At 42.4% G+C, this 23,348-nt stretch overlaps 1 protein-coding gene across 2 annotated transcripts in view; it reads left to right on the top strand.

Moving 5' to 3' along the window:
• Positions 1 to 13,305: 13,305 nt before the first annotated feature.
• rif1 (replication timing regulatory factor 1) overlaps positions 13,306 to 23,348 on the top strand; it is a 44,161-nt gene continuing 34,118 nt past the window's right edge. The window contains exons 1-5 of one of the 2 annotated variants that reach the window (XM_061724112.1): positions 13,306 to 13,494; positions 16,381 to 16,517; positions 17,379 to 17,457; positions 17,554 to 17,650; positions 17,730 to 17,860. In XM_061724112.1, coding sequence (XP_061580096.1) covers positions 16,402 to 16,517; positions 17,379 to 17,457; positions 17,554 to 17,650; positions 17,730 to 17,860 — 423 coding nt within the window. In that variant the 5' untranslated portion in view covers positions 13,306 to 13,494; positions 16,381 to 16,401. Of the gene's footprint in view, positions 13,500 to 16,380; positions 16,518 to 17,378; positions 17,458 to 17,553; positions 17,651 to 17,729; positions 17,861 to 23,348 lie in introns of both variants that reach the window. The other variant, XM_061724113.1, reaches the window with a different exon arrangement.

Below are 23,348 nucleotides of genomic sequence, written 5' to 3'. Positions count from 1 at the left end.
CGGCGGGGGGTCCACCGGCATGATGGCGCTCTTGGCCAGTAGGGCGGGCAACACCTGAGCCCGAGCCGGAATGTTTGCCGGGTCTCTGACGATGGTCATCTCAACCCGGCCGGAGATAGGAGGCCGGTGTCGGAACTGCAATACGTACCCCTGGGCTAGGGTGGAAACCACCCGGGCCCCAATGAGCAGGCAGCCCAGTAACCGAGCTGCTGCCGGAAAAGTAGCTGACGACCGGCTCCGTGGCCTTAGCGCCGTCTCCCCCGGGCTCCGGACGTCCCGGGGGGGCGACGGTCGGGATCAACGCCCTGACGCTGGTGGGACGGTCCGCGCACAGGGGGGGCGAAAGTCACCAGCAGGCTGACTCACAGACCGCTGAAAGTCGCGCCGGCCGCCGTGGGCAGGCGGCCGGGGGCGAGGCCCGGGGGCCGGTGAAGGGCCTCCCGGTGTACAGGAGGCGGCCGCACCCCTGTGAAGGTACACCAGCCGCTGCCTGGTCTCATCAGCCAGGGCGGTGCGGTTCAGAGCTTCCAGGGCAGTTGCCCCAAACAGCTCCCCCGGTTCTGCCGGTGCCTGACGAAGAACCCTACGAGCAGTCTCCGTCAGGGGTGACTGCGCCAGTCAGACATGACGGCGCGTGTGCACCAGGGTGGACATCAGCCGCCCCAGTTCCCTCGTTTGGGAGGCAAAAAGCCTGTAGGGATATGTCACACATGTCCTGTGTGGAATCACCCACCTGTGCATCCTGCAGGGAGGTGGAGAGAGCCAGTAGCAGATGAAAAAAGGGTGTTCCCCAGCCGGCCGATGCGTGCCGCTGTTTCATAAGCCTTACAAATATGCCCATCAGTAACCCTAGACCCTAGAGGGGCACTTGGGATCTGGCTTCAGAGCCTCATCAGGAGCCACTATCAGTGCTGCAATGGAGGGCTCGAGGGGGGGGGGGGGGGGCAAGTGGTGGAGACCAGCCACAGCAGCGTCCTCCATCGCCGTCAGAGCACGGTCATCAGCCGGCTGTGACATCTCTCCAGCATGAGTGCAGCTCCCTCAAAAAAATCCGACGAAGACGGAATGTGAATTCCACCGGAGAAGGATTGCGCCTGTGGAAGGCGCTAGAGGCCACCTCCGCACGCGGTGCATTCGGCTGCAAGTGTGCCAGGGCTGCTCAGGGCCGAGGCACGACACGCAGAGGTCCTGGTCATCCGCAGGGTCCAGGGCGGCCATGCACCCTGGGCATGAACGCTCCATCACAGCGACCGGTGGGAGAGGGAGCGGACACGCCGCCGTCACCACGGATGTGCTGGCAGGAGAGAGGAGCGGACACGCTGCCGTTCACACGAATGTGTCGGTGGGAGCGGTCACGCTGCCGTCACCACGGATGTGCCGGTGGGAGAGGGGAGCGGACGCGCTGTAGTCACCACGTAGGTGTCGGTGGGAGAGGGGAGCGGAAACGCTGCCGTCACCACAGCGAGCACGCTGCCGTCACCACCAATATGAAGGCGGGAGAGGGGAGGGCCACGCTACCGTCAGCACGGATGTGTCAGTGGGAGAGGGGAGCGGAAACGCTGCCGCCACCACAGCGAGCACGCTGCCGTCACCACCAATATGCAGGTGGGAGAGGGGAGCAGCCACGCTCCCGTCAATACGGGTGTGTCAGTGGGAGAGGGGAGCGGAAACGCTGCCGTCACCACAGCGAGCACGCTGCCGTCACCACCGATATGCAGGTGGGAGAGGGGAGCAGCCACGCTACCGTCAATACGGGTGTGTCAGTGGGAGAGGGGAGCGGAAACGCTGCCGTCACCACAGCGAGCACGCTGCCGTCACCACCGATATGCAGGTGGGAGAGGGGAGCAGCCACGCTACCGTCAATACGGGTGTGTCAGTGGGAGAGGGGAGCGGAAACGCTGCCGTCACCACAGCGAGCACGCTGCCGTCACCGCCAATATGCAGGCGGGAGAGGGGAGAGCCACGCTGCCGTCACCACGGCTATGAGAAAAGGCAAAAATAGGCGTCTTTACTCAAAAAGAAGAGAACAATCCTCTCTCGTTTCTTTCCTTTTTTTTTTTTTTTTTCTCAAAAGAAAAAAATAATCAGCAAGGAAAAAACAATGTCACATCAATAAAGTGGGAGAGGGAGCGAAACGCTGCCGTCACCACAAATGAGCCGGTGGGAGAGGGGCGTGGCCTTCACCACGGCTGTAAGAAAGACCAAAAAAGGTGTTTGTGTTGTTTTTTTTCAAAAGAAAAAAACAATCTGCAAGAAAAAAATAATGTCACATTAATAAAGTGGGAGAGGGAGCGAAACGCTGTCTTCCCTGCGCAGATTGTGATCAGGTGTCAGGCGCAGCTTGACAGCTTACCTTCTGTCAGCTGGGCAGGGGGGCGGGGCGGGGAGACGCCGCCGCAACCCGACACCATCAATACCGCGCCGGCCACAGCTCCTTGGAGGACGAAAAAAAAATCGTTACTCCTACCTTACGGCACGAAGCTGCACAGGGCCGGCGGGTTTCTTAGAGAGGAAAAAAAGGAGCTTCACAAAGCTCCCATTTCCGTCTCGCACTTCAGACGCGCGATGCGAGAAGAAAAAAGGAGCCGATCCCATGCTGACGCCGGAAGATATACCCTTCCGGGGGTCATGCAGGGGTCACGGGTGACGTGACATTGTTGGTATTGTACTCGACATGCGCATGCGCGAGGGGGAGATATCCAGTGCTTACAGCACCGCCTGGCGGTCAGTAGGGACGAAATAGAACCCCTGCGCTAGAGTGCTCATTCTTTTTGGTTTGGTACGCTTCATCTGACATTATTACTAGAAAATAGGGGTGTAACAATATATCGTGCCACGAAATTTCGCGATACAAAAACGTCACAATACGTGTCGTGGAGGTGACAAAGTGTATCGCGATATTGGGTTATTAATATTAATCTATTGTGTTTACTAGAAACGCGCATCCGACCGCGCGGACCAAAATCTTACTCCGCTCAGAAGAAAGTAGTCCCATTTTGCGGTCCTGTTTTGAGCTCTGAACCTTTACTTATTTAAGTCTGGTGTAGAGTTAAGCCTTACCTTATTAAATTAAACCTTTTTGGGGTCGTGAGTAGGATAAACACGGGACAACTTCTGCTGAGCTCCAGTGTACTTCAATGTCCGCTCAACAGCGTAGGATTTTAGAACATCAACACAACACCTAGTGCTGTATCACTCCGCCCAATCTAAAACAGACTAACAACTGATATACTGACTAGTGTAATTATAGTCCCTGATTTACATCAGAATATAAAGAATATATTTATAAAATAATCAACCCTGAATTACCAAAATAACCTTCTTAACAAAAATAAATCTCCTCTTACACTTATAAGGTGAACATGAATCAATCTTTTTTATGATGTAAAATTGTATGTATTTATTTACTTGTATTTATTTATTCAATTTTAGTTGTTAAATTTCTGGAAAAGAAAAAAGTCAAATCATACATGAGAGAAACTATTCAGTTTGTGGCAAAATATTTGTACTTGTATGAAACTGAAGATGCATAATGCAAACCTGACATTTACTTTTAGTTCAGTTAATGGAAAATGGTTGGCCTGGCTTTCTCTTTAAAACTTAAACAGTTATAAAGCATTACAAACTGTAACAATAGGGCAAACGCACAGCATTGTCTTGTATTTTGTGTCTTTCAAATAAAAGACAATTTTTTCCAGTCATATGTTCCTCATTCAAGGTTGTTAAAAAAATACTGCTATAATATCGTATCGTATCGTTATCGTGACCTCAATATCGTGTATCGTACCGTATCGTGAGATTAGTGTATCGTTACACCCCTACTAGAAAACTTAAAACGTATACGAATTTTTTTCATAAATCCTGCCTCAAACCTGCCTCATGCTCCTTTAACTGCCGAAGGATTGGTATAAATTGCGCCAAAATTACACGATTAATTCATAATGTTCAAAATGGCCGACTTCCTGTTCGGTTTCGGCCATGGTGCCAAGAGACTTTTCTTTAAGTTGCGACATGATACAGGTGTGTACCGATTTTCGTGCATGTACCTCAAACCGTTTTGTGGGGCTTGAGGCACAAAGTTTTTTCTGTCTGAACCAATCAGATGAAGGGTGGGCGCGCTTTTTGGCGTCTAGCGTCGCCACAGTAGGCCGTCAGGTCACCCACCTTTTCGTTTCATCTCGCTCCCACGTCTGGGGTTTACATTCTTTTCACTTTAAAAAAAATAACTATTTATGTTAAGCATAGGATAAAAAGTTGAACTCGGATTTCTAGGAAGTATTTTCACAATCGTTATTTTAATAGCGGGACTCTTCCAGCGGCGCCTGTGTCGAGGAGCACTGCGGCTGCGTCACGTGATCGCGCTGGACCAATAACAGCAGCCCCTGATGTAAACAAACCTGACGTAATCCAATGTGGATGCCACCTTGTCTTCCCAAATATGTAGAAAAATACAATATAATGAGCCGAAAAGTGCACAAAAATGACTAAAACAAACAGTGTTATATGATGCCACAATGAAGATGAATTATAAACTAAAGTGAAATAATAATGTGATTTCGTTTTTATCATTGTGTATCTATCGTTCTCCTTAGACATCTCTATGCAACACTATTCCATTAATGTCACGACCATGAAATCAAGCCAAGTAATACACCTAACCTCAAGTTAATATAAAACCATTATGTATAACACATGTAAAGTATATTTATTTGGGGCTATTTCAACATATCTTGATTGAAATTAAATGAATAACAATCATGGCCCTGTCAGTGAAATGGATTTAAAGAATAAAAATTAAAAAAAATTCCTACAGATACAATAGGGCCTACGCACTGTCATTGCTCAGTTGTTTGTGGCTGCTTCCGATTTTATTTGTTCACAACGGTATTTTTCTTGTTCATTTCCTCCTCAGGAGGAGGTCCAGGGTCCTGAGGGCCAGCCAGGATTTCAGCATGTCCTGAAACTGGCCGGGGCCCTGGTGGAAGCCATGAGTCTCCAAGGGCTTGGAGAGAGATGGGTAGACAGACTCATCGTGCTCTGGCAACGCCTGCCAGAGCACGATGAGCAGAGAGTCGTCTACCCGTCCAGACACCAGGACAGACGGTCCAAGGGTTCAAGGCAGCAAAGGGGAAGAACACTTCCTGTCCTGGGAAGGAAAGTCTTCAGCGGTGAGTTTCACTTCAAACAGATCTGGTCCTCCTTTTGCCGTCTGCAGTATTTTAACAGCGTCTCACCTCCACTGTCTTCCAGCTGCTACTCCGACTCAACTCCTGCAGACGGGCCAGATGCAGCTGCCGGGTTGAGGCCGTTTGCAGGTTTTTACCCTGACTGGACTCCGAGACAGTAGTTTTTACTGTGAACTGGACTCTGAGACTGTGGTTTTTCCCGTTTTTTACGCTGAATTGAAGTCCCTGACCGCGTCTCCCCGATGGCCGGTGCTATGGGTGACCTGACCCGGGCTCCGGTACCGTTCGGCCGGCAGGCCGTCCCCCAGCTGTTCCTGTGGCTGCAGGAGCCGCACACCGAGGACAGTCTGGGCGTCCTGGCTTCACTCTGCGACGTCCTGCGCGATCCTCCTTCACAGTCCGTCAACAGGCCACACTCACATTGGGGGCGTCTTACTGCCAAGTCTGTGGCGGACTGGAAGAAGGAGATAAAAGGACGAAAACAATAAGGTTTTGTATATAAATGTATATATTTTTTTTTTATATATATATATAGTTTGTTTTTATTTTGTATATACATGTATATATTTTTTTTTCATGTGTGTATTGTTTTTCTTTTTGTATGAATAAATGTGGCTTCTTTCTCTTTCAACTTTGAAGCTTTGTCTCGTTCCTTGTTGGAAATAAGGGGAACTGTTTTATTGTTACAGTGGAAAGTTAATTATCTGTCGGGTTCTTTAATAATGTTATAAAATAATTTTGAGTTATGGCTTACTTAAAGAAAAGAGAGATGTTATGGGTGGTATTAGAGTACCACCTATTGGGTGTTTAGTGTAACTGCACTTTACGTTAGGCCTGGCAACCTCCCAACATGCTTTGCACGGGCCCTACTGTCATTGTACTGTGATCTGAGTCGACGCAGTAAAACTGGCACATATTAACAAGCTACAAGTGTGCTGTTTCATCTTTAATACACCACACACTCAAACAGTAGGCTGCATTCAGGTAGGATAGCTGTTATTGTGTTGTTTTATTGGTCAGAGCATTAAAAACACATCCTCAGAGTTTTTATGCTTTATTTGGCATTTTTAAATATGCAGAGACAGAGGGAATTGCACTCAAATGCCACATATGATCTGACTGTAACCTTTTTATTGTGCAAAATTCAAATAATCCAAGGTATCAGAACATGTGTAAAAATAAACCTGTGTTGACACTGTACTAGTTGTCCATGAGCAAACTATGAATGTGAATGTGATGGTTATTTTCATTACTTCAGGTTCCTCACCTAGTGAGGAAAATGGTTCTGATGTTGATGATGAAGAGGCTCCTCAGACACAGACTGCCCCACCTGGACCTCACCGTATGTTGTGACATTTAATCTTTCAGTCTACACAACATTATGAGTGCCTTCAGTGTAAATATCACGCAACAAGTTGTTATACTGTCTACTATCCATTTTTTTGTGTTTACTATTTTTCTCTGTACATTACTAATTTTTCTACATTTTATATTGCTCTTTTTTTATTATTTAGCTATTTATTGGTTATTTCTATTTTATTTTTTATATAAACCGTTGAGCGTGTGTGTGTTTGGCTGCTGCACGATTTAATTTCTCCTCTGGGAGATCAATAAAGTCTTCTATTCTATTCTACTTAACCTTATAACTAATCCGTTTGAATGCAATTTGAATGTTATATTCTTGCTCATATGTTATAAAATTATGCAACAATGCATTGATACATTGTAACAGTTAGCCTCACACTGATGGACCTATTTTGATGATTATTTGCAGATCTCTCACAGTCCAGAGCAGCAGGTCCAACAGCCTCATCTGAAGGTATTTCCTGGGACCCTGCAATGTAACAGGAACAGGTGCTTCCAGAGAGACTGGTACCAACAGTATCCATAGCTTGAATATTCCCAAAGCCAAGACACATCAACTGTGCAGTGCAATACAAAAGCAAGTGCTTATTGGGAACCTCTTATTGTTCTTGACTTTAAAAGTTTATAGAAGAGTGTGTTGTTGTACATAGTGTATTCTTATCATATTGTGTTTGACTTTAAAAGTTTATAGAAGAGTGTGTTGTTGTACATAGTGTATTCTTATCATATTGTGTTTGACTTATTTATCATTTATTTAAATCAATATTCAAAGGAATCATTACTTTTGACCTGTATCATTTTTTAATGATTTTACATTATACCTGATATTATCAGCAGATAGATTTTGTTGAAGAACTTTAATGTTCTACAATGAGAATAGCTCTGAAAATGTGTAACTACCATAATAGGTTGAAATGGAAGAGGAATAGAAAACTGTCAAATGTCAAAACAACAGTCTGACAATTCAATGAATGCTAACATGAGTTCTAGAATTCAATTATTATACATATGTGTAGATGTTGATGCAAAGCAATGCGATATTTACACATTTTGATCACATGCCATTCATAAAGGTTCTCCCGGTACGGCCACCCTAGTCTGGCTCTGTTTCCCATCTTGGCCACCCCAGTAAAAATGTCCTGGATACGCCTCTGCAGTCAGCTGGACGTTCATTTGTTCCTATGGAATCATCTCCAGCAGGTGTGTGAAAGTCCATCCATGGTTTACTATTTAATCTGGGACCAGGCTGTGGATCTACAGACCTCCTCACACATTTACTTACTCCAGCTTTAACAAAGACACAAGACTTTACCAACACAACCGAATGTGGAACTAACTGGCCTGAAGGGGGGTGCTATAATTAAAAATATATCTGAAAAACACATCCAAATAAAGCAACGGTTATGTGCATCTTGAGTATTTAATATTATGCTGGATTCAATAGTGTAAGTTTTTTTTATACGTGTGACTGCCTTTTTGTGATTCCAAAAAGACTCAAAACCGTCCTCCCGTCCGACAAACTGATATTCAGTATGTAAAAACTACCCAAAACTTCGTGGTCATACACTTCTGACCTCCTGTGGTCAGAAGTTGTATTGCTATTGAGGTGCAAGAAAGAATCCTACTTCCAGATTCTTCATAATTTCATCTCATCAAAAGGCTAATAACATTTTTTAAACTGTCTCAAAGTTATAGGCCAAAGACAATTAAAGGCTGTTAAAGGCTGTGTGAACAATATTTTCTGATAATTCTATATTAAAAAATAATTTGGACTATATATATATATATATATATATATATATATATATATATATATATATATATATATATATATATAATCAAAAAAGTTCCTTTTATTTCTCATTAATTGCACTCAGCCCCCATTTTGACAGAAAATAACATATAGACATTTTTGCAAATTTATTAAAAAAGAAAAATGGAAATATCACATGGTCATAATAAGTATTCAGACCCTTTGCTATGACACTCATATTATATATAAGAATGGTCCCAGAGTTGTTCCGAAGCCACTCCTTTGTTACTTTAGCTGTGTGCTTAGGGTCGTTGTCTTGTTGGAGGGTGAACCTTCGGCCCAGTCTGAGATCCTGAGCCCTCTGGAAGAGGTTTTCTGCCAGGATATTTCTGTACTTTGCTGCATTCATCTTTCTTTCAATTGCAACCAGTTGTTCTGTTCCTGCAGCTGAAAAACACCCTCATAGCATGATGCTGCCACCGCCATGTTTAACTGTCGGGATTGTATTGGGCAGGTGATGAGCAGTGCCTGATTTTCTCCACACATACCGCTTAGAGTTAATGCCAAAAAGTTTAATCTTGGTCTCATCAGACCACATAATCTTATTTCTCATAGTCTGGGAGTCATTCATGTGTTTTTGCATCTCTACTGCATCTCTGGAGCTCAGCCACAGTGATCTTTGGGTTCTCCCTTACCTCTCTCACCAAGGCTCTTCTCCCACGATTGCTCAGTCCTCAGTCCTTCCACCTCATGATTCATATTTGCTCTGACATGCAGTGTGAGCTGTAAGGTCTTATATAGACAGGTGTGTGCCTTTCCTTATCAAGTCCAATCAGTTTAATGAAAGGCTTCTGGACTCCAACGAAGGAGCAGAACCATCTCAAGGAAGATCAGAAGAAATGGACAGCATGTGAGTTAAATATGAGCATCACAGGCAAGACCATTTGATATTTCAGTTTTTCTTTTTTAATACATTTGCAAAAATGTCTACATTTCTGCCATAACATCATGGTAATAGTCCCTGGTGCAAATAGTCTTTTTGTGCCCCCACTCCTGCTAAACAAAAGTGCACATCGCATCCACACACAGCGGTACTCAAGTACTTAACGGAACCTTGTGGTTGCTCAAGAAGTTCTTGCAGAATCAGATCATTATTTGCTAAGAGCTGTATTATACTCAGAAAGATTCTCCGATGATCTTCCTGTTTTCTCTAAAAGACAAGATGAAAGTGGCCAGAGTGACTGTAACGTTGATAATTCACTCAAGTACCTGTCTCCAGTAATTGGCAGCATTTCTGGCGTCTCATTCCATGCTTGCGTCAATTCTCCCGTTTCTCTTCCACTGTTCATATATGACACACGCTCTGGTATCAATCTGAGATTCTGCATGTGAGTCAATCCAGGTAAATGTTGCCTTAATCATAATCCTCTGACCCATGCATCACTGTAGAAAGGTGCACTTCGCTCTGCATACAACCAGCACGGCTCACAGTAGGCACAGTCCAGTGTGGGCGAATAATACAGCCACGATCGCGGGAGTTGGATACCTGCCTTGGTAATGGTGGTGTAGTAGGTGTCATAGAAACACCTGTTTCCTTGCGCTGTGTCTCCGGGGAATGGTCCGGGAGTATGGGCAGAAATATGTGCCACTAGAAACTGAATTTGAATAATTTATATTTGAATTTGAATTGCTCAACTTGAATAATTGCATTAAAAAACTGAATCTGAATCACATAATTTGAATTTGCATTGTTTAATTTGAATCATTGCTTTGAAAAACTGAATCTACATTCAGTTCTCACAATTCAAATTCAGTTCTTGCAATTCAATTTCAATTTCACTGTGCCAGACATCCGGGTCTTCCAGAGGAAGAGCAATCGAGTGCAGATACAAAGAACTCCTTTTCACGTAGCCTACTATAACCTCTATTTTCTTTCAACAATATAAACCACCAATGGGAGCTAGATATTTCGAAACCTATTGTGTTTTCTCCATTCTGTGTAAAAAGTGTAGATTTATATCTTGCCGTTTTGTAGAAAAATGTATGCTTTGTATCTGCACTCGATTGCTCTTCCTCTGGAAGACCCGGATGTCTGGCACAGTAAAATTGAAATTGAATTGCAAGAACTGAATTTAAATTGTGAGAACTGAATGTAGATTCAGTTTTTCAATGCAATGATTCAAATTAAACAATACAAATTCAAATTATGTGATTCAGATTCAGTTTTTTAATGCAATTATTCAAAATAAACAATACAAATTCAAATTATGTGATTCAGATTCGGTTTTTTAATGCAATTATTCAAGTTGAGCAATTCAAATTCAAATATAAATTATTCAAATTCAGTTTCTAGTGGCACATATTTCTGCCAATACGGGAGGCCTACATGAACCAGTGGCTATTATATAGCTATTTGTCTTGGCGTCGGAGGCAGAATAATGTCATACAGTCCTCGATCTGTGCCTGTGGGCAGAATAATCCCTGACCCTTCAGGTCCGCTGGTGGGCCCAGCCGAGTCCACCAACCCCCAACTCTGAGGCTGTGGTGGCGGGAAGTCTCCTCCTGGCGCCCCAGCGATCGGGTCAATGCTGTTTCATTTATATCCTCATTTTGCTTTAAGGCCATCCTGGCTCTTTTTTTCTTTTATGCAGCATTTTTTTGTGTGGGTTTACTATACATGATGCTACGCTATTTTTGTTGTTCGTGGATGCTAACTCAGTGAATAAGCAGTATGTGCACTAACGGTTGATTTTATTTACGGGGAACGGGTTCAAGTTGATGGTCAAATGTTGATATTTCTAGGTGCCTGGAAAGTACAATCAATTGTTGTCTTTTTTCTTTTGTTCACTTTATTTTCTTGCTGAAAACCCACATCACGTCATCACGGCATCACTTTACATGACTGACAGGTAGCCTATTAAGGTGATTGGAGTATTTCATTGATAAAAACTTTTTCTTCCCTCCTTCATGGGCCCATGATGGCGTCTGGGCCAGGGTGCACCGCCGATATTTACGCCTGTGGTACCAACCCCAAATGACAGACGAGCTGAGGGAGAGAGTAACTGACCTGAGAGATAAGATGACAATGAGTCAAGTACCACCAGAATGTCTCCTAGATGATGTGAATGCAGCAATAAGAGTGAACCTGACTGCGACCATCACTGAAACCAATGAGTTGATATAGAGAACAGCAACAGGGATCCTGGAGATGTTTGGCTATTACAGTGACCTGAAGGACAAGAAAGAGGCACCATGGCGGAAACCTCCATAAGTAGTTAAAATGTATCAGTTGTTGTGGGATGATAGTGTTAAATGTTGTTCAGGAAAAGCATCCGCACATGTGTATTTTATCCCTCCAGATGTTACCGGCACACACACACTGAATAAATAAACAAACAAAAAACATAGGATTGAAAAAGGGTGTATATACTTTTCCGCATTGTTGTATGTATATTCACATTTGCAGAGTAAAATAGGCTACTTAACAAATTAAATATAAATAATAATGGTCATAGATGGTTAAAAATTGTATTTTACTCAGTGCTAAGAACACCCCTATTCTTTGAATTAAAATAGGAATACAACACTGCATTCAAACTAAACTAACTAACTCTTCGCACTATTCTGCACAACTGTACATAATATAATTGCACTGGACTCTTTTACAAACTACCTCCTTGCACTGCTGTAAATACTTCCACACTGTGAATGCTGCAATCACTCATGTATATACTGTAACTCAAATCTGTTGTAAATTATATAAACACATCTCATCTGTCCATGATATATATGTCATTCATTCATATCTGCACCTTGTAGCAATAGTTATTTATTAATCTGCACTGTGTACATACATATTTATATATATGTGTAGGCTATATATGTGTATATGCTGTACATTGTGTTTATTTCACTGCACAAGCACTTCCGGTTAGATGCTAACTGCATTTCGTTGCCCTGTACTTTGACATGTGCAATGACAGTAAAGTTGAATCTAATCTAATCTAATAAAGAAGAAGAAGAACAATAATAATAATAAGGCAAGGCAACTTTATTTATATAGCACAATTCAACACAAGGTAATTCAAAGTGCTTTACATCATCATTAAAAGCGGCAAGACATAATTAGACAGTAAATAACAAATAAAATGAAATAAAATTATGAGAAAAGAAGGTAAAATAATAAAAAGCACACGTTGCTGAAAACTAAGCGCAGTAGAGTACCGCAGGTACATATCTCATTTGCAGTTTTCAGAAAGTATTTAATTTAAGAGTATGCTTAAATACCAAATAAATGAAATAAAATGATAAGAAAAGAGGTAAAATAATAAAAAGCACAAGTTGTTAAAAATAAGGGCGGTAGAGTACAGCAGGTAAGTATTTAATTTAAGAGTAATCATTACTGCGGCCTATGAATCACAATAACCATATGAATTATAACCCAAGTTCATTTTCTAATAACTTAAATGAAAACATTTGTATAAAATCATCATTCGTATTTTTTTTTTGTTTTGTCCAAAGATAAATAACACAATGTTGGAAAAAACACATAAGAACTATGAGATAATTGTCTACAATTTTGAAATATCCACAAAATGTGCAGTGTACATGTACAGATGTTAATGTTCTTAATAATAAGAACAATAATAATAATAATATAAATAATAATAATAATAATAATGATGATGATAATAATAATAATAATAATAATAAGAAGAAGAACAATAATAATGATAATAATAATAATAATAAGAAGAAGAAGAAGAAGAAGAAGAAGAAGAAGAACAATAATAATAATAATGATAATAATAATAATAATAAGAACAATAATAATAATGATAAGAAGATGAAGAATAACACCAATAATAGTAATAATGACAATAATAATAATACAATAAATAATAAATGATGATAACCCGCTGGTTGCCCTTATTTGGTCATGTGGGCGTGTCTGAGTGTGACGTAGCGGGGTCAGAGGTAATTTCGTACATCTGCGTAGTGGTTTGGCGCCAGCAGATTTCGCGGGACTCAGCAGAACAAGAGGCTGAAACCCCAGACCCTCCGCCGCTACATCCACCACCCCTACGGCCAGGACTGTCCCGCGGTGCCGCTGCAGCGAGCCGCCGTTCCCCGGGCTGCGGTGTGGTTGTCCCGGCTGGATGCGGGCTCTCTGTCCCGCCTGACGAGGAGGTGAGGTGAGGTGAGGTGAGGGGGAGCAGAGCTCTGGGTCCGCTGGCCGGTCCCTGGTTCTGGTTTCTGGGGGGGAGACCGACCCTTGGGCCCGAGGACGGGCAGGGGTCCGGAGGGATCCGGGGGGCTTCTCACCGGCCCGGGCGGGTGTTGGTGGGACCTTCCCCGGGTGGAGGAGGCTGCTGCCCGGCTGCTGCAGAGCTAACCTCATTAAGGCTGATTTATGGTTCCGCGTTACACCGACACAGAACGATGCGCGTCGCCGCGTACTTTACGGCGTAGGCTCTGCGTTGGTGTAACGCGGAACCATAAATCAGGCTTTAGCCTGTTAGCTCTCGCCGCCTCCCGCGTGACTCCAGGTGGCTGCAAACTTTATCTCTGACAACAAACTCTCTTCAAAATACCAGATGTATGAGGTTAAAGAAGCAGGAAACTAACTCCAGTTAGTAGAGATCCTTGCAAGAGAACAATAGACTGCAGCTTTGCTCCTCAGACTGGTATTGACTCATAAACGACATTAAAAAGGGTCGAGTTTCCTCACCTTTTCTTTTTCTTTTCAAACGTTTACTTAATACCTGAAGTGTGAAAGGAATGTCTGACATGCTTTGGTTCGGAAAACACGTGAATATGATAGAAAAGCTCCCTTTTGGACCATGTGTTACAGCTCTGTTCACAGCAGCAGGTTTGCTGATTTGCATACTTGATAAGTTCCTACTTGCCAAGTACGACTGAGGAGGATGAACATCAGTCTTTCTGCATCTGCACTTGTGTAACTGATGATGTCACAGCTCTGATTATGTCACAGCGCTGCTAACAGGCAATTCAAAAACATCTTAACCCTTTATCACCTAGGTCTCAAGTTTTCTTCTGGATTTCTGTTCTTAATTTATTCATGTAATAGCTAGAGGAAGTGCTTTTGCCAATTTTGTTCTGGCAGAATACTTAATTCGGTCAATATGTGGCAGTTATTTACAATTTACTGCGTGTTGACTTAGTGTTAATTAGATTTTTTTGTTTCAGGGGGGGGTAAAACACTGCAATTCAAGATAATGAACTGATTTGGAAGTTTAAATTGGAAATGAAAACAGTATATAACATATTTAACAACTTTTTTCAGGCTTTTTTCCAACTCCGAGTTCTGACCCGGTGGACGGGTCATAATCCTCATCATTTATCTTCATCTTCCTTCGGGTCACTCTTGTGAACATTAGATAAGATGGAACTGATAAACGATAAATATGCCCACGAACCTCAAAACCGACTTTGTTCACACAAATCAGTGTTCATGGTCTAGTTGGACTGACGACGTGACGTTACCATCAAATACACGTAAACTTCTTGGCACCGGCGACATTTACTGTCACTTTAATTTTCAAGCTGGCACCAAACTTATGCTTAAATAATTAGATGTAATATGTTTTAGCAATGATGAACGTGAAAGATGCAGCATAAAATTAAAAACAGTGAGAGACGAGGCGGCTGACGCCCTTCGACGGGTCCTAGTCCTAGGTTTCTGGCAGGAAGCACAGGCAGCTCTGCCTTATCTGGCTTTCAAGCTCCACTTTTACGACGTCGCCAGAATTAGACGCCCTCTCAGTGATGGGAGGGAGGGAGGGACATCATGGGAAGTTTAAATTACTTTTTATTTAATCAAGTTTTGGAGAGCAGTTTCTAAAATATTTGAGGTTTGTTTCAGGAAAAACACATACCAAGCATATTTTTGTTTACAATCTTCTCTGCTGCTGCTCCACCTTGATGCACGCTCGCTTACATGGAGACACGAGTGCACACAAGTGCACCGCTTGCATCGGTGTGGGGTCGGGATTTGGACCGTACTTTCCTGGAGCAGGTCTTTGGTTCTGAATGTAGTAATCTTAACACGCAAAAAACATCCCGGGTCTCTTTAAACACGAAGAACGCTGAAAGTTCACGACTGCTTCACAAACCGGAACCGGAAATGCGTTGCTACCAAGCGAACCAATCACAGCCCTCTCGGTCTGCGTCGCATCGACGCATAGTTACATTTTTTGGGAGGTGCACGTCAGGCTACAGCGTAGCGGTGTACCCTACGGCGTAGGTTTAATGCAGAACCATAACTCGGCCTTAACTTGCAAGGCAGTAATGCATAACTTCCTGTGCTGGCTTGTAAAATAAAGAAGAATTGGGATTCTGTATAGATGATTTCGTCTCAAATAGATGTAACTAGCACTACAATACTTGCAGTGTGGTATAAAGTTGTGTGAAGATAAAGTTGGGTTTGGCTGGCTGGACTCTACTCTGATCTACGTCACAGAAACCTGCATGTCGTCTGAACTGGTCTCTGAATGACACATTTTTACTTGGACGGCTCTGAATCAAGGGTGACGGTTGTCATCGCCAAGCTTTTGGGCTGGACGTGACTTAAAACTCACAGATGCGTTTTCACAGTAGGTGGAGAGGCTTAGTGGCTCCATGCCATTTTATAATAGGACCCAGTGAATGGTGCCGGTTTAACAGGGGTTGGTTATAAACATCAGTAGCTTCGCTGGAAAGAAACAACACATGTAAAGAATGAGTGAAACAGTGCTCATATAAGTGAACATTATCAGCCTCTAAAAACTAGAACCAAACCAGGATGGAGAAGTTAGTAAGCCTGGGGTTTATCAAGCTGATGTGAAGAGGATTTGCATATTTTTTTAAATCTTTAACTTCTCCACCACTCAAAAGATGCCTTATGTCTCCCTTTTTTATTTGACGGGCAAATGCAACCAGATAAGACGCCTATAATGGTTCGCTGTCATTTGTGCAGCTGCTCGGCCAAAATCCAATAGCTCTGTTTCCATAATAGCTCCTTTCTTAATTCCTCACGTCTCCTTGTCTCCTTTTTCTTCATCTCGTCTTGTAAAGGCCTCGAGGAGGTGAGTAATAATGATGGCGACGACTGGGCCTCTCAGCACCAACAGCTTCCTGCCTCTGTTGGAGTCTCTGGAGGACAGCGGTGCCGGGCCGGCGGAGCAGACGGACGCCTACCTCACCATCGCCAAGTAGGTCACCTGCCTCGCTTCTGCACTAGGGGTGGGTATTGGGAAGGACCTCACGATACGATACGCATCACGATACTTGAGCCACGATACGATACACATTGCGATATCCCGATTATGCGATATCCCGATTATTATATTCTACATAGTTCACCAAAAAATTTTGAAATGCATTACACATCTTAAAATCCAAGTTGCATATATGTACATCAGATGATAGTGATGGATCTTAAAATCCGAGTTGCACGTTCATCAGATTATAGTGACAATTCATGGGACAAACTGAGTCAAAACAATGTTTTATTATAACTATACAAGCTAAAGTTACAACATATTTGTATATGTTTTTCATATTATTTACATCATATGAAATTAACATTAAATTTAGTATGAGGTTGCTTTAATTATGTGGCAAATGATAATAAACACAAGAAAGATGGGTACTAAAACCAAGGACAGGCACAGTGATCAGTCAGTATAGATATAAATCCATAAATAAATAAACCTCTGTCCATTATTTTTCATTTTTTAAGGACAGGCAATTGTGTTATATAAAAAATAAAATGAAATAAAACGTGAAATAAAACCTGAGCTCAGTGCAGGGCCCTCCCAGGGTTGGTAGAGAGTGGCAATGCCCAGGACTGTCACTTAGGTAGGAGCACTGGGTGATATAATGGGAAAAAGATCGGGGATAAAAAAAAAAAAAAAAAAAAATCGATATTCAAATTTTGAATATCGATATTGAATCGACTGGAAAAGTATCGCGATATATTGCCATATCGATATTTTTGCCCACCCCTATTCTGCACAGCAGCTGGAGTCCACCTGCAACAGCCAGAACCTAACCTTTCCCTTTACTTCCAGCCGGCTCAGCGGGGAGGAAGGCCGCCAGTTTCTGCCTGCCGTTGAAAAGCACTTTTCTCGTTTTGGTAAAGCCATCTTGGTGAGTCGTTTAGCGCTTTAGTAACGTACCATAAACGCTCCACGTGGCTCTAATTCCGTCTTAATCTCCCTGTTGAATGATATTTGTGGTTTCCAGGCTCACATAGCCAGTCCAAATGCAGACCTCAGCCAAGCTGCCTTACAAGCCCTTGGGTTTTGTGTGTACCATTCTCAAGTCGTTGCTGGAGTTTCTGGTACGTGATTCCAACCATCGGCCCGTCGCTGGTCTCAGGCTGTCGTCGCTGCTCACTCTCCTCTGTCTCTCTTTTCCAGACATCTTGGCAGCAGAAATACTGTCAGCACTTTGTTCCCTGGTGATGAAGTCCACCGACAAGAACACCTGCACTAGAGCATTATGGGTCATCTCCAAGCAGAGCTTCCCTACAGACGTAGTCACCAAAAAAGTGAGTAAACGAACCTTAAAGAGAAAGGGGGCTAGATCTTCTGATGGATGGGGATTTTTCAGATCAAGTAGGGAAGTAAAATTGAATGTTGTACCACAAACACGATGAGCAGTAGGGATGGGCGGTATGGACTAAAAAATGTATCACGATAATTTCTGGCATTTATTCCGATAACGATAAAAAAAATACCAATTCAACTCCACCTTTAACTATAAATCTATCTCGCTCTCAGATCCGCCATGTTTGTTAGCTCATTACCTTCCTTCCTTCCTTCCTTCCTTTTTTCCCTTCCTTCCTTCCTCCCTCCCTCCCTTCCTTTTTTCACTTCCTTCCTCCCTCCCTCCCTCCCTTCCTTCCTTCATTCTTTTTTCCCTTCCTTCCTTCCTCCCTCCCTCCCTCCCTTCCTTCCTTCAATCTTTTTTCCCTTCCTTCCTTCCTTCCTTCCTCCCTCCCTCCCTCCCTTCCTTTTTTCACTTCCTTCCTTCCTCCCTCCCTCCCTCCCTCCCTTCCTTCCTTCATTCTTTTTTCCCTTCCTTCCTTCCTCCCTCCCTCCCTCCCTTCCTTCCTTCCTTCCTTCCTTCCTTTTTTCCCTTCCTTCCTTCCTCCCCCCCTCCCTCCCTCCCTCCCTTCCTTCCTTCCTTCTTTTTTCCCTTCCTTCCTCCCTCCCTCCCTCCCTTCCTTCCTTCATTCTTTTTTCCCTTCCTTCCTTCCTCCCTCCCTCCCTCCCTTCCTTCCTTCCTTCCTTTTTTCCCTTCCTTCCTTCCTCCCTCCCTCCCTCCCTTCCTTCCTTCCTTCCTTTTTTCCCTTCCTTCCTTCCTCCCTCCCTCCCTTCCTTTTTTCACTTCCTTCCTCCCTCCCTCCCTCCCTTCCTTCCTTCCTTCCTTCCTTTTTTCCCTTCCTTCCTTCCTCCCTCCCTTCCTTCCTCCCTCCCTTCCTTTTTTCACTTCCTTCCTTCCTCCCTCCCTCCCTCCCTCCCTTCCTTCCTTCCTCCTGCTCTCTCCTTCCTTCCTTCCTTCCTTCCTTCCTCCTGCTCTCTCCTTCCTTCCTTCCTTCCTTCCTTTTTTTCCTTCCTTCCTTCCTTCCTTCCTTCCTTCCTTCCTTCCTTCCTTCCTTCCTTCCTTCCTTCCTTCCTTCCTTCCTTCCTTCCTTCCTTCCTTCACGTACGTAACACAGAACCATAAATCATCTTTACACAAAAACGTCATCAACAGGAATTTATAATTTTTACTGTGAGATGACAAATTCGTACCGTGGGGAATTTTTTTGACGGTTTATCATGAACGGTAAAATTTCACCCATTCCTAATGAGCAGTACTTCGCTTAAGCTCCTCTGTCCCCCCAAAGAAGCTGTTAAAAGTCACCCTTCGTTTACAGCTTGGAGAGGCAACCTCAATCTTTTCCTCTTGGATGCAAAGAATTAGTCCCGTTCCTCTGAATTTGCCTTGGATTTCCAGGAGGGAGGGATGGCCAAATGAAACCGAGGCCTCAGAGCTTGAGACGTTCTTCCTGAAGCGGAGTGATTCAAATAAGTGTCGTTGCTTGTCTCAAAACCCCGCTGTCACATGACCGATCGAAGGCCCACATCAGTGTCTTGCTGTGGTTTGGTGCTAAAGCGGCTGTATCAGATGCATTATTATTGCTCAACCATGTTGGGCTGTAAGGGGAGAGGTAACCGTGTCGTGCTCAAGAGAGGTTTCTACAGCTTCAGCTGCAGCTGCATGTTCTTGGTCTCCAGTAGGGATGGGCGGTATGGACAAAAAAATGTATCACGATAATTTCTGGCATTTATCCCGATAACGATAAAAAAAATACCAATTCAACTCCACCTTTAACTATAAATCTATCTCGCTCTCAGATCCGCCATGTTTGTTACACAAAAACGTCATCAACTGGAATTCTTTCTTTCTTTCTTTCTTTCTTTCTTTCTTTCTTTCTTGCTCATTTCTTTCTTTCTTGCTCATTTCTTTCTTTCTTGCTCATTTCTTTCTTTCTTTCTTGCTCATTTCTTTCTTTCTTTCTTGCTCATTTCTTTCTTTCTTTCTTGCTCATTTCTTTCTTTCTTTCTTGCTCATTTCTTTCTTTCTTTCTTGCTCATTTCTTTCTTTCTTTCTTGCTCATTTCTTTCTTTCTTTCTTGCTCATTTCTTTCTTTCTTGCTCCTTTCTTTCTTTCTTTCTCATTTCTTTCTTGCTCATTTCTTGCTCATTTCTTTCTTGCTCATTTCTTGCTCATTTCTTTCTTTCTTTCTTTCTTGCTCCTTTCTTTCTTTCTTGCTCCTTTCTTTCTTTCTTTCTTTCTTGCTCATTTCTTTCTTTCTTTCTTTCTTTCTTTCTTGCTCATTTCTTTCTTTCTTTCTTTCTTTCTTGCTCCTTTCTTTCTTTCTGTCTTTCTTTCTTTCTTTCTTGCTCATTTCTTTCTTTCTTTCTTTCTTTCTTTCTTGCTCCTTTCTTTCTTTCTTTCTTTCTTTCTTTCTTTCTTTCTTTCTTGCTCCTTTCTTTCTTTCTTGCTCATTTCTTGCTCATTTCTTTCTTTCTTTCTTTCTTGCTCCTTTCTTTCTTTCTTGCTCCTTTCTTTCTTTCTTGCTCCTTTCTTTCTTTCTTGCTCCTTTCTTTCTTTCTTGCTCATTTCTTTCTTTCTTTTCTTCTTTCTTGCTCCTTTCTTTCTTTCTTGCTCCTTTCTTTCTTTCTTTCTTTCTTGCTCATTTCTTTCTTTCTTTCTTTCTTTCTTGCTCCTTTCTTTCTTTCTTTCTTTCTTTCTTTCTTGCTCCTTTCTTTCTTTCTTTCTTTCTTTCTTGCTCCTTTCTTTCTTTCTTTCTTTCTTTCTTGCTCCTTTCTTTCTTTCTTGCTCCTTTCTTTCTTTCTTGCTCCTTTCTTTCTTTCTTTCTTGCTCATTTCTTTCTTGCTCATTTCTTTCTTTCTTTCTTGCTCATTTCTTTCTTTCTTGCTCCTTTCTTTCTTTCTTTCTTTCTTGCTCCTTTCTTTCTTTCTTTCTTGCTCCTTTCTTTCTTTCTTTCTCATTTCTTTCTTTCTTTCTCATTTCTTGCTCATTTCTTTCTTTCTTTCTCATTTCTTGCTCATTTCTTTCTTTCTTTCTTTCTTGCTCCTTTCTTTCTTTCTTTCTCATTTCCTTCTTTCTTTCTCATTTCTTGCTCATTTCTTTCTTTCTTTCTTTCTTTCTTTCTTGCTCATTTCTTTCTTTCTTTCTTTCTTGCTCCTTTCTTTCTTTCTTTCTTGCTCCTTTCTTTCTTTCTTGCTCCTTTCTTGCTCATTTCTTTCTTTCTCATTTCTTTCTTTCTTTCTTTCTCATTTCTGTCTTTCTTTCTCATTTCTGTCTTTCTTTCTTGCTCCTTTCTTTCTTGCTCCTTTCTTTCTTTCTTTCTTGCTCCTTTCTTGCTCCTTTCTTTCTTGCTCCTTTCTTGCTCATTTCTTTCTTTCTTTCTTGCTCCTTCCTTCCTTCCTTCCTTCCTTCCTTCCTTCCTTCCTTCCTTCCTTCCTTCACGTACGTAACACAAAACCATAAATTCGACTTTACACAAAAACGTCATCAACGGGAATTTATCGTTTTTACCGTGAGATGACAAATTCTTACCGTGGGGAATTTTTTTGACGGTTTATCATGAACGGTAAAATATCGCCCATTCCTACTCTCCAGCCTCGAATACTTGAAACTTTCTCAGCAAAGTTAAGTCTGGTTTATGCTTCTCCATCAACTGGAGGTGCAAAAGGAACGTAGTCACCTCAACTTTGTAGTTTGCGTTTCAAAGATTTGCACTTTCAAACGTTTGCACTGAGGTCTTTACCTCAGCAAGTACCGCCAGTAAGTTCACCGTCAACACAATAAGGCTCCGAGTGCCAGAAGAATCCTTTGTGAAATGACCTGAAACTTGCTGGTCGACTGTTTACCTTCCTGTTTCACTATTTTATTGGCGAGGCTGACTGTTGGAGCTAACTGATTAGGAACAGCAAGTCATGCGAGAAGGTGGTCTCCCTTTAACTGAGTCAAGCTGAAGGGACGAAGCAAAGAAGCAAACTGCCAGAAATGATGCAGTGCAGCAGACCAATCGCAGCTCTTTTGGTCTGCGTTGTCGTCAGAACGTTTTGAAGGTGCGTGTTGGACGATGGCGAGGGAGCTAGATCCATGTCGACTCAGAAGCTCTGCATCACATCTGCCTCAGTTCAGAAGAAGCAAATATCAGGCTTTGGAAGGAGAGCTGCATGAGGCTTCACCTGCCCATCGCCACCAGGTCTTAGTACCAACAGATGCTGAAGAAAGTAATGCTGGACCCCAGTGGATGGGCGTTTAACCAACCAGAGAAACAAACCTAGTGACTCAGGCCACCTGGTTTTACCACATCTCTGATTACGAACTCCCGATTACAAAAGCGAGTCCAATAGTGTGACCAGACCAGCAACTTGGCCAACTCGGGAAGTTGTCTGGTGTGAAATTGGATTTATAAAGATCCATAATTAGGTAGCCAAGTAAGTATCCCAGCCTTTTTTCAATGTTTTTTACTAGTGATGCACCGATTGTTCGGTAACCGAAATTGTTCGGCCGAAAATGGCAAAAAAACGCTTTCAGTGTTCGGTGGAATAAGTGGGAAAAAAAACGAACAATTAATAAAGGCATTGTAATATAAGGAAATAGACTGGTCGCTCCGTAACTGTTGCGCACAACATAAATCGTATCGCCATCTCTTTCTTCTAACTTTATGTGCGCGGCGCAGCACGTTGTGTCGCATTAAATGTGGTCCGGGCGTGATACCAGCTGGTGAAATTAAACGAAAAAAAATAAATAAATAAATAAATAGATTAATTGTAATCGTTAATTTTAATCGGGTAATTTCATAACGGCAATTAATCGAAAATCGATTAATTGTTAACATCCCTATTTGCAATGAATGTTCTGCTCAAATATCTAGAGGGGGCACATCTGCAAAGTCTTTCAGCACTACAAGTTTGATTTATCATTTGAAATGATAAAAAACCCTGAGCGCTTTAATGCATTTTTATTGTTTTAAGGCCTATGTTACGAAGTTCAGTCAGTTAAGCCTAACGTAAGCTCAAAGATGGCCAAAAAATGTATTTTGCTAATTTATTTATTTTAAGTTATTGTTCTCTGCTGGTATAATGTCTGCTGGAGTATTTAAGAAAGGCTGGGAAATTAAAAAATGTTCAGTTTTTTATGTTCAACAAATGTTTTCTACCTTGTAATTTTGTAAACGATTTTTTTCTTTTAAAAGCATGCCTAAATCAAATTTATTTGATTTATGCAATGTTGAAAAAATTGGCAAAATAAATGAAAAACTGCGAAAAACCATGTTCGGTATTGTTCGGTATTTGGCCAAGTGTTTATTATTTTCGGTTTCGGTTTCGGCCACAAATTTTCATTTCGGTGCATCACTATTTTTTACACATTGTTTTGCAGAAGTAGCCACTTGAATGAACATCCTCCAAGGGTGCTGATTGTTTCTTGGAGCACCTGTGTGGTGA

Source organism: Cololabis saira, chromosome 6, assembly GCF_033807715.1.
Source record: "Cololabis saira isolate AMF1-May2022 chromosome 6, fColSai1.1, whole genome shotgun sequence".
Taxonomy (NCBI): domain Eukaryota; kingdom Metazoa; phylum Chordata; class Actinopteri; order Beloniformes; family Belonidae; genus Cololabis; species Cololabis saira.
Note: the sequence above shows the minus strand (reverse complement) of the source record. Positions and strands in the feature narration are given on the sequence as shown.